The sequence below is a fragment of the Danio rerio genome, chromosome 14, assembly GCF_049306965.1.
Source record: "Danio rerio strain Tuebingen ecotype United States chromosome 14, GRCz12tu, whole genome shotgun sequence".
NCBI classification, from domain to species: domain Eukaryota; kingdom Metazoa; phylum Chordata; class Actinopteri; order Cypriniformes; family Danionidae; genus Danio; species Danio rerio.
In genome coordinates this window covers 16,315,001-16,327,595 of record NC_133189.1, presented here as the reverse complement: position 1 = coordinate 16,327,595, position 12,595 = coordinate 16,315,001, and the positions used below count along the sequence as shown (strand labels likewise).

At 34.8% G+C, this 12,595-nt stretch overlaps 1 protein-coding gene across 3 annotated transcripts in view; it reads right to left on the bottom strand.

The window, feature by feature from the left end:
- Nucleotides 1-12,595, bottom strand: part of rraga (Ras-related GTP binding A) — a 143,651-nt gene that overhangs the window by 43,262 nt on the left and 87,794 nt on the right. For 2 of the 3 annotated variants that reach the window (XM_073921199.1, NM_199714.1), the window contains 6 exon segments: nt 7,216-7,282; nt 6,766-6,988; nt 6,582-6,677; nt 6,374-6,496; nt 6,122-6,213; nt 5,926-6,041 (listed from right to left, as the gene is read on the bottom strand). In XM_073921199.1, coding sequence (XP_073777300.1) covers nt 5,926-6,041; nt 6,122-6,213; nt 6,374-6,496; nt 6,582-6,677; nt 6,766-6,988; nt 7,216-7,282 — 717 coding nt within the window. 3 annotated transcript variants of the gene reach the window in all.

The window sequence follows — 12,595 nt, the reverse complement described above, 5'->3', positions numbered from 1 at the left end:
TGTGGTCCTTTTAATTCTGTTTTACACACCATACTAAATCTTTCTCGATAGTAACCGGAGTTGAGTTTTGCCGCAGGTGCTTGGTTTTTATTTTTCTAAGAAATTAATTTTTTTCTCTTTCTGGTTTTTATTGGAGTACCTGATAAGGCCTATTGTGGTCACCCAGACTTTATCATGATCACTTATTCAGGATCTCTGTTAATTTGACCACACCAGGATCCCAGATATGATGCAAATGCTTCCCTTGCTACAACTCCAACGGCGCCCAAGGCACTCTCTTCAGGGCTCATTCCGTAAATTCTCGCTGGAATTTTCTGGTTCACCTGACCAGCTCGATAAACATGGTCTGGTCTCAAAGGTGAGTGGTTCTTTAAATGTCTGGCTTTCAAATTGACAGGGACTTCACCTGTTCTTATTTTAAACATCTATCGTCCTCCAAAACTTGCTTAGGAATTATTTTCAGAATTTACGGATCTTTTGAATTTCTCCGGTGCACTCTGCCCAGCTCTTCTTTTAACTGGTAAACTAAATTTTCATGTGGAGAATGCTGACTGCACTCAAGCTACATGTTTATTAAATATACTTTTAGTCCACTCAAAGCTATTATGCTGCCATTCAGTGACCATAAACTTATTAAGTTTGATCTGTTCAAACCACCATCTCAGACCACTATTCAAATGTACCATTGTTTTTAGGAAACTTGGTGATATCAACCACGACCAGCTCAATAAATACATTAAGGATTTACTATCATGTCCACAGCTGACCAGTATAATGATGTTTTTAAATCTGTTCCTGACGACATAGATCCGCTGAAAAGTCGAGACGTTTTGTTGAAAAGGTCATCTTGTTGATTTACACAGGAATTAAGAAAAATGAAAGCTGCAAACAGGCAATTAGAGCAAAAGTATACCAAATCTGGTTTAGTAATACAAAAACAAATGTTTAAACAGCACCAAATAGAGTATCATAATGCTCTGACCACTGCAAAATCTCTGTAGTCTCTGTATCATCTGTAGTCACAATTCCAATTCTAGAATTCTTTTTATAACAATTTACAATTTGACTGGACCTCTGCATCTGTTGAGCTTTGTAATTAATTCCTTTTACAACAAAGATAGATAATATTTTCACCTCTATTGCCTGTGATGCGATTTTTCTGCATGTAGAGCTTTTATCTTCTCAGTTTTCCGTTTCTGCTTTTGTCAAAACTGGGTTGGCTTAGCCGGGACAGCAATAAGCTGGTTCACATAGTACCTAATTTTCGCTCAGAGTTCATTTATTTGGGGGGTCACAAATTGCGGAATGTCCCTCTGTGTCATGGCATTCGGGCTATATTTGTTTAACATTTATATGCTACCTGTTGAACAATTTGTTCAAAAATATGGTATTAATTATTATTGCTATGCCGACGATAGAAAGATTTACATTTGTACATCTCCTAATCTATCTGCCTCATGTCAACACTTAATGCCTGCTTGTTAGAGATTAAAGCCTGGATCCAACAAAACTATCTCAAATTAAATCTCTCCAAGACTAAGATTTTACTCATTGGCAGATGTGGTAATATTAAGTTAACAGTTGTTGGTCCTCTTCTAACTTCTTCTATGCAGGTATGTAATCTTGATGTACTTTTTGATGCTCAACTTAGTCTGAAACCTCATTTTAAACAAATAACAAAAATCACTTTATCACTTACGAAACATTGCCCGCATCCATCCTTTTCTCTCAAGCCTGAAAGGCTTGTCCATGCTTTTATTACCTCACGTTAGATTTTTGTAACTCTTTATTTGGGGGTCTGCAGCCAATTCACTTTTTTATATTAAATTTTACAATATGTTCATAACTTAGCCGCACCAGTGTTAACTCATACATCGTCTCAGTCACACATTACCCCTGTACTCCAACAGTTACACTGGTTGCGTGTTAAGCCACACATAATTTTTAAAACCTTGATTCCACCTGATTATAAATGTGATCTGATATCTACAGCATCTTCCTATGGTTATTTATGTTCCGCTTCGGGGATCACCTCGTTTCAGCCTCTCTGGAAACTTAGCACCATGAGAGGTAGGGCATTCTCGTACCTAAATTTTAGAATGCTCTTCCCACAAATGTTAGGAATGCCAGTTCCTTGAACTGTTTTAAGAAACATCTTAAAACTCACCTTTTTAGTGCTTATAATTTATGAGGCTTTCTTTTTAATTTGTATTTTTGCATTTCATGTTTTATTGCATTCTGATGCTCTTGTTAGCGATTTGAGTCTGAGAAAAGTGCACTATAAATCAAATTCATTAGGGGTTCAAGCGCGAAGCAAATTTTTTGCTCTTCTTATTATTGTTTTTTCTGCCGAAGTTACTATTGCATAGACCATAGAGATGCGCGGATGGGCTATTATTTCATCCGCAACCGCATCACAAAACACATCATCCGTCCGCCATCCATCCGCACTAACATTTTTGACCAAATTTTAAAACCGCACCCGCCCGCCATCTGCTGACTGAGCTCTTTATTTGAATGGCTTATTCCTTTTTATTATTAAATGAATGTTTCTTTATTGATTATTAGAAAATAGAGAATAACTTTAATTTCATGCAGTTAATCCAAACGTGCAAGTCAAATCCAGCATTAACTGACGCTTTGAAGTGATGCTATACAATACGAGGACGTGTCTTTTCACTTGATTCGATTCCTCGGTCCTTGAGTCTTTTACTTGCGTCCTTCCCTCGCATCCTATAGGAGTGGAAAGACGAGGAAAGAAAGCAAGGAAAGGAAACGAGGATACACAAATAAGAAATGAGAAGCACCCCTATAAAGCTCTCAGAATATCAGTAGTGAACTCCGTCTCAAATTGGCTCACAGGGACAAAAATAAATAAATAGCCTAAATTAAACGCACTGTACTGTACAATTTTTTTAATTATTATTGTAGCCTAATAGAAAACGCATTTTGACACATCATTTCAACATTCAGACGAGAGCGCCTGGGCTCAATGCGCCCTGCTGCACTGAAGGAGCGCTCGCTCGCAGCACTTGTTGCTGGAATGCATAGAATTCTCTTAGCAAGGTGCTGTAGACGTGGGAATGACTGCCTTGTTTCTCCCAAAAGGAAAGTAGATTTTCCTCTGCTGATCCGTCTATACGGAAGTTTGTAGATGAAGACTTCTGTACTTCATCCAGAAAAAGTGTATCCGATTCCTCCTCTCATTCTGTGAAGTCAGTCTTAGGCCTTTTCCTTTGTGCGCCAGCTATGTGTACAAAAACAGTACAACCGCCCACCACCCGCCCGAATTTAATTCAAATATAATTTTTCGTCACGTCATCCGCCCGATCCGTGGTTTATCCGCGGATTCCGCGGCTGTAACCGCCATCCGCGCATCTCTAATAGACCAAACCGTAAGGCCTACAGAGCTAAAACCTGGTCAGATGGTAGTACTCGGATACACTACATGCTCAACAAAAATCAGCCAAATCGGACCATAGGTGGCGCTATGGTGCCAAAAACCAACATTTTGGACATTTTTGGCCGCCATTTGTACACTATTTGTCATGGACTCAAAAAACTAACATATTTGGAATCCCTAGGATAGCCCGGACAAAAGTGGAATGACTCAGATTTTCCGTACATTGGAAAGATTTTCCGCTACATCGCGATTTGTCCGAAACCTACTTTTGGGAACTTGTCCTAGGTTTTTAGCCCAATCTAAACCAAACCAGTTCAGAAATGTTCTCTGGAAACTGAATATCAATAATTATCAAAAAAACAGACTTTGGCCACATGGTGACGCTATAAATTTTAACCCAAACCTTACGCCGATTAGATCAATTAGCTTGAAATTTGGCATGTAGTGTCTTTGACCAAGTTGTCATGACATATTATAAAAGACATTGGCTTATCTCAAAAAACATGGCCGCCATTAGCTAATTAAAATTGAGCAGCTATTAAACTAGGTTAACGATGAGTGATTGAAACAAAACTCGGTGGGCATATTAGACTCATGGTCCTAGAGGTCTGTAAGAATTTTGAAAGAAATCAGCCTCTAGGGGGCGATTTTGTTTTTTTTTGAGGAGGTAATTGATTGGATATTACACAAATTGCACAGCCACACAAAATACATATCATATGATAGGTCTGCTTGTACTGAACAGTTTGACACTAAAACCACTGCTGTTACTGAAAAATTTCTATTAATAAATCATCAATATATGAAAAACCTACTTTTGCAAACTAGTCCCTGGTTTTTAGCTCAATTGCACCGAAACCAGTGCTGTTAGAGTCTCTGGACTAAGTAGATCAATAATTATCAAAAAAAAAAAAAAAAAGTTAAACCTTTAATTTTGTCTAGCTGTAACAGGCTCATCTAAAAAGTGGGCGTGTCCACATGAACCTATATGCCTGTAAACCTATAAGGAAAACTCAAAACATCACAGAAATTGGTGAGCATATGTGGCATATCAATGTGAAGAAACATGCAATTTTTTGTGGAGATCAGACAATAGGTGGCGCTATAACAGTAGAAATGGTCCTAAAACATGCTAAAATGCGTAAAAAAAAGCAGTAAATGGGCTTCATTTACACACTTTTACAAGTTTAGTGCAAGCTTATCACTGAAATTATTTACATGTTACACTTTTTGTCCATTTTGGATATTTTAAAGGTCTAAAAAACACATTTTTTTTAATATTCTACAGTTTTAGCCACTATAACAGACTTTTAATTGCCACCTACCATATTTAACTACTAGATGTCAGCACAAGACCACTTATTATTTGTTCCATTTGCATTCCTTTTTTTTTTTTTTTTTTTTACATTTTTTAATTAGATTTTTTTAAACATTTTTAAATTAGATTTAAATTAGATTTTTTTACATTTAGAGTTAAAAGTAATGTAAATTGCATTAAGGAATGACATTTGGACATTATGCAAACACTGTTATGCATTAAAAATTTACTTTAGTCACAGTTTACCTCTATATAACAATTCTAAAAGGCAAAAACTGGTGCTATAATTAAACACCTTGTTTTAAAACATATATTCAAATAATTACAAAAAGTGGCTACTAGATGGCAGTAACAGACCACTTATTGTTTATATTACTGCTGTTGAAGCAAAGAATGCATTCTGAATCCCAAATTGACATGGCATAAACACGGTTAATGCATTTAAGATAACATTTTTTTAAAGATCAAAGTTAAAGCTTGTCACACTTTTTACTCTGTAGATATTTATTTATTTTAATAAAATACAAAATTTTTATTTTATATAGTAATAACATGCTCATTTATAGAAGGAATTTATTTATGCACACAAAAATGGCTGTAATCACATAAATAAATTACACTGTGGCCACTAGATGACAGTAGGAGATTACTAATAGCTTATTTCACTGCTCTTTTGTAATTTTATTGTGAAGAGCAAAAATGGCCAAAACTCATGAATGAATAAAAATATCTTCAACTAACTTGTTACTCATTTGCAAGAGATCAATCTAAGATCATAGCATAAAACTTGTAGACATTGGCCACATGGTGGCGCTATACATTGTAAAATCACTGTATCTAAGTAACCATTTATCTGATTAACTAGAAATTTGACATGCATTGTCTTTGACTAAGGTGCCATGACTATATCATTATATCATAGGGCTGCTTATACTAAATAATTTGACATAAAAACTGACACAAAAATGTCAATAAAAAAAAACGAAGTTGCTTTTTCGGATTGTGTAATCAAACATTAGTTAGCTCAATCTATAAACTCTAATACTCCAATCATTTATTTAATTGTTGAGTAAGCTACTTACAGACTTCCTAAGTGCTCATTAACCTTACGCTGCTAAAATGCTTGAACCCCATTAATTGCTGCTTGCAGCTATATTTACTATTATTATTAATGCAACTTCAAAAACAAACAAAAGATGCTTACGTATAGAAGGGTCTGACATGATCACCATGACATAAGTGTTGGATGTGAAAACATCAATAAATGCAGCAAAGTTTGAGTTTCGTACTTCCATGCTCTGGAAAGAGGCAGCAAGCTTACTGTGGGACAAAAAGAGAAGAAAAATTATAATGACATTGTTCACCACCTACAACTACTACATAAATGGAATTTACTTCACCTGCAGCTTAGTTTGAACTGCTTTATGATGTTACTGATCTTCTCAAAGCGATGAGCATCCCGTTGTTCCTTGCACTGATAATGAGAGATCACCTGACAATTAAAAAAAAAAGAAAAATTTTAAAGACCATTTAAAAAACACGAGGTGATGACCAACTATAAAGTGAATATCTTTATTCCATGTACAAGTAAAAATGTATGCAGATACATAATTCTATATGTAAAAGCACTAAGGTTTTATTTTGGTACAAACCAGGAATGTAGCTCTTTCAAAAAGTAAGACTTCATCTGCCTCAATTATCTGAGCAAAGTTCCGGAGGTTGCACTCAAGCTGCTGTACATTAGGAATTAGCTGATAGACAATACTGGACCATGCCTTTAGACAAAAGCAGACAATGCAAAACTTACTTTCAGCGTATCTAAAATGCTAAGGAGGTACTGAGAAAAGCAACTGATCTTACTTTATACAATGTCTCATCCCAAATAGATGTTCTAAAGCAGGTGCAGGACAGCGGACGAGACAGTCTTTTCAGATCCTCCTCACGCTCTTTAAATATCTAAATAACCACAATGCAAACACATATACAAAAACATTAGTTTCCTGATATACATAGACCTTAAGATGACATTGTGCCAGTATCTTACCAAATCTCTCTGATCCTCCTGAACCAGGTCCATCTTGTGTACCAGACAGAATATCTTGGCATCAGGTGAATTCTGCAGTATGGCTTCCAGACAAGACTGGTAGTAATGCATATCTTTCTCTAACTCTCGGCTCTCCACATCAAACACATAGATCAACACCTCTACATTTCGAAAGATGTTGTCTCTCTGACTTGTGAAGTAGTTTTCCATGAAAGTATCCTGACTGTTGAATATATATATAATTACACACACATATATATATATATATATATATATATATATATATATATATATATATATATATATATATATATATATATATATATATATATATATATATATTTTTTTTTTTTTTTTTTTTTTTTTTAGAGATAGAGCAAACATGAGGGGAAAAAATACAACATACCTTACATAATCCAACAAATCAAAAGTAGTAATCATGATACTTACCCACCACAGTCCCACAGGTTCAGCACCAGATTTCCCAAAAATCGCACGTGAGAGTGCTCCACATCAACTGAAATGGTAAGTTAAGTTTAAAAGTAGAAAGTTAAAGTTATTTTGCTGTTGTACACTAAACGTATAGCAGTATTACACAGTATTGCAAAGACAAGCATAGCACATACAGTAGCACTAGCAGAATATCAAAGTTTGTGCGGCTGCCATGGACACGTGCTTAAACTAAAACTCTAAATCTTTGCAATGAAAAAATATTCTTTAGATAACATTATCCAATTTCAGTGTTAATCAGATAAAATCCCTAGGAGGAGTTTGTTAAAATACATCACCTTGAAATGGCAAAAATGCACTTTTTTGGAAGAGGAAGCAAAAAAAAAAAAAAAAAAAAACTAACTTCCTGTTGGCTTTGACAATTCACTCCAAATAACTTTTTGTAGCTTTTGGCATGTTTGATGTGTGTAATAATTTTCGTATGTGTGTGTGAAACGTAGGGCTGGAGGATATGGCAAAAATTTATATCACAATATATTTCTTAAATTCAGTCGATGTGATATTATACCGATATCGATATGGACAATACCAAGGAGACAGGAAAAAACTCCCAAAGACGCACACAATAGATGTCTGTACCTACAAATGTCTGCAAACTGAATATGCAAAGTCTATAACACCTCTTATAACTTTTTTTTTATATGTATAAATACGATACAAAAAATATGTGCACTTTTTATTTGTTTTAGCCTTTACAAACAAGAAATGTAAAATAAACATTTAAATAAATAACACTCAGACTCAGCTTATTTCTAAGCTGTGTGTGTGTGTGTGTGTGTGTGTGTGTGTGTGTGTGTGTGTGTGTGTGTGTGTGTGTGTGTGTGTGTGTGTATGTGTGTGTGTGTATGTGTGTGTGTGTGTGTGTGTAAATAATATATAGACATAGATCATGGAGGTTAATAACATACTAGAATCATGCCAATAACATGCTAATCCATGATAGAATCATGCTAATGACATGCTAATTCATGCTAGAATCATGCTAATAACATGCTAGTCCATGCTAGAATCATGCTAATAACATGGTGACATTTGCATGCATTTAGCGTGAGAGTCACGCAATTGACGTTATTCTCACGCCACACATTCATTTTCTCACGCAAAAATCATCTCCTTGAAATATTTTTTTTAGTTTTAATAAAGACGGTTTTAAAGACTTTTTTCGGTATATAAAGATGTTATTCTCTGTGTGCAACCGAATCAAGACTGGTGAAAGCCATGTAATCAAAAACAAACCAACGCATGCGCGGAGATGGCATGCCTCTCGATCCGCTCCTGCTTGCGCTGACACGATACTCTTGTTCCAGGTACGGAAATGAATCCCAGTTGTAAACATTCATGTCAAAAAAAATATGCGCTGCTCACATGCCACTTATGCATTGTGTTGTGCAGAGAAATGCACCCCTGGCGTAAAATTTCATAGACTTTTATTAGGACTCTCAGTCTTCTGTAAGGCAATTGTTCACTGTGTTATTAAAAAGGTTGTATCAATTTCAGTTAATAGATGCATATTTCAGAGGGGGTGCATTTTATGGCAGGGCTAACATCCTTTTATGTAGGCTACAGGTGTCAGCCTGCATTGAGATTTGAAAGTTTAAAGTTTAAACAATGTGATGATCTTATTTCGACTAATTGGTCCTGATAGATTTTTTTGTATGAAGCAGAAAGGAGGGATGAGGTCAGGGAGTTTAAACTTCATTCAGTCATTTTCTTTTCAGTCCCTTTAGTAAACTGGGGTCGCCACAGTGGAATGAACCGCCAACTTATCCAGCATATGTTTTACGCAGCAAATTACCTAATTCTCGGCCATGAGTCAGGTCTAAGACAACACAAAACAGATAATTTTAGAAAACATTTTTTGTGTTCTATACAATTGTCTATATAATTTCATTTTAATATAAATTACTATATGTTTATGCAAAAAAATTCTTAAATAATCTTAGCATATCACTTCAGTCTTTACATTGTTTTCTAGTTACATTTAGAATTTATTTTTTATTTTATTTATTTAGAATAGAAACATAATTGGATAATAATAAAAAGAATAATAAGGATACTTTTATTTATAATAAATATTTTTAAAAGTATTTATTAAAATAATATAATTATAAATAAAATAATATAATTATAAATATAATTTATAAATAAATAGGGGCGTGGTTTGGTGTGGCCGGGGCTTGTTGGCATAGGGGCGGGGCATAAATTCTCACTTCAAGCTAAAGCCAAAAGTTGGCAGCCCTGTCCTGATTCATGCTAGAATCATGCTAATATGTACCAGAATCATGCTAATCCATGCATCATGACAATTACATGCTAATTTACTGTATACTAGAACCATGCTAACAACATGCCAATTCATACTAAAATCATGTTAATGACATGCTAATGCATGCTAGAATCATGCTATAAACGTGCTAATTTGTACTAGAATCATCATAGATATATACATTAGATGTCGCCTACCCTGTTGTTGTCTATTGGAAGGAATGTATCGTGGAGGACTGTGGCCATCCAAAGCCAGAGATATACACATATATTTATGATCAGGAGTTTTCCTGGATGTTAGTATGCAATTTTTTTTAAATTACGAAAATTAAAATTTTGCATCACTTTTCTACATTGATGGATCAGTGATCGCACAGGCATTCCTGACAAAAAGCTTGTGTTTGTGTGTACAGAAATGTACTATCCACCCTCCCTGTTAAATTTGATCTAATCCGTGTCCTGAAACACACCTCCTCTCCTGCTTTCACTTCTCATACTGACGAAGGGAGCGTTTCGTTTGAGAATGAATCTCCGTTATGAACGACTTGTTCACTAGACGACAATAATACAAGTTTCTGGCACTGCAGCATTTCGTTGTCATATTTCTTTTGCATTATTTGCTGATTTTATTCAACAAAACTAACATAAGCCGAGTATTTAGTGCGAGTTGGAGCTACTTTGCCTTAAGGTGAATGCAGTAAGTGACTGTATTATCATCAATAACGTTACCTGTTGAACACAAAAGTTCATAACATACAAAAACGTAAAAAACTTAATCTTACCTATGGAATGTTCTGCCTTTGTGCTTTGTTTTCTTTGTTTGCTCGTTACTACACCCGTTGACAGCTATAAAGTCCCGCATCTTCACGTAATAACCTTGTCTTGACTAGTGCGGTTAAATGACACTTGTCCTGGGAGCACTGTACCAATGTGGCAGCTCTATTGATGCATGCTCAGGGTCCCTATGCAATATCTAGTGTATATATCTATGCTAGAATCATGCTAATAACATGCTAAATCATACTAGAACCATGCTAATGCATGCTAGAATCATGCTACTAACATGATAATTTGTACTAGAAATATCTATCTATCTATCTATCTATCTATCTATCTATCTATCTATCTATCTATCTATCTATCTATCTATCTATCTATCTATCTATCTATTTATCTATCTATCTATCTATCTATCTATCTATCTATCTATCTATCTATCTATCTATCTATCTATCTATCTATCTATCTATCTACAGATGTTACTACTTCAAAATGTTCCTTTTGCCGCCATTCATACCGCGGCGACGGCGGCAATTGGTGCACCAGTAGCTTTTGACCGCTGGGTGGCACTTTAACCACAGATATTCAGCTTTGCATTTTCACAATACTAAAGAGACGGTTCTATATGCGTACCTTATGTGATGTGATGTGATGTGTTCAATTAAAATGTAATTTTGATTTAGTTTTCTTAGTAATATAATAACATAATAACATGATCTTACACTTTACTGTATGTTTTAGAAAATATACATGGTGAGAAGTATAGCCCTAGGCTGCAAAAAGCAAATATAAGTATTAAGTTCTTTAGCCTTTATTCAATTCAATTCAGCTTTATTTGTATAGCGCTTTTACAATGTAGATTGTGTCAAAGCAGCTTCACATAAAAGTTCAGTTTAGTTTAGCTCAGTTTAGTGTGGTTTAAATTATTACTGAGAGTCCAAACACTGAAGAGCAAATTCATCAATGCGTAGCTCTACAGATCCTGAACCATGCAAGCCAGTAGAGACAGCAGAGAGGGAAAAAAAAAAAAACTTCACCGATAGGAGAGTGAACAAAAAAGTTATCTTTAGTGTCCTATTAAATTATGTTGGGGTGAAAATAATGTTTCGATTTCTTTGACCATCACAGCGATGTTATTACCTAAAATCTTAAATGTGCGCATATGAAAAAGAGCAAAATAATTTTATCATGCCAGTGGAGCACATCACCTGATTGTAAACTTGTGATCACCTGAACTTACTTTATCAGTAGGCTATTTATTATTTATTACAGGCTACGTTACAAATATTTAACCAACTGGCACCTAATGTAAAACACTCTCATGTTTGAATAAATTAATTAAATAAATGGGCATATCCGCACGCAAAGTGAGCCACATATTATTTATCGTCTGTTTATTTTCTCTGTTTATTTTCTCTTTCACACGCATGTAGAGAAATAAATAAATTTGCCTGTTTAAAAAAAGCATTAGGTCAACTAATGTATAATAATAATAATAATAATAATAATAATAATAATTAGCTATTAGTAATTACCTATATCCATAATGCCGGGATGTGTGGTGCTTTGACTCGATATCTAGGTCAAAAGCAAAATTGTTACCTGTTGCATGGCATAAGCAAGCCTATAGTGTGGAAAAATATAAGTTTACCAAAACCATCGTTAGCCAACTAAGGTCCTATCATTACAAACATAGTTTGCTGATTTGCCGTATCCCAAAAGTTAGTTTATAATAGTTTTTACATACAGTATTGCATAGACCTAGTTTTTATCGGACAAATTAACGCATGGATTCTGAGTTATTATTTAAAACATAAACCTGCGTTTTAACGACGGATGTGAGTCTCACAAAATACTTTTCAAATAAATGTTTTTGTATTATTATTACTTAATGTGAACAACACTTAATAAAAATTTAAATGTATTTATTTCACCACTTATTGGAAAAACTATAAATTACAGTGCTTCCCGCACTTGCAGTGGTAGCCGGATTGAAGCACATTATTTACACACTTCACTTTAACTATATGCGATAAAAAAAAAACATAATTCCACTTTTAATAATAATAATTGTATTTATTATGACACTTTTCTTTTTTCAAAAAATGAACAATTTCAATCTCGAGGAGATACCGACAGCTTGATTTGCAGTATTTTTTAACATGTTAGAAGCGGGCAGCAGACACGGTGGCTGTATAGACGGGCCGGCACAGAAAAGCATGGCTGCCGGTGGAGGAGCGGCTGTCCCCACATTGCCCTCAGCAGCTGATTGAGA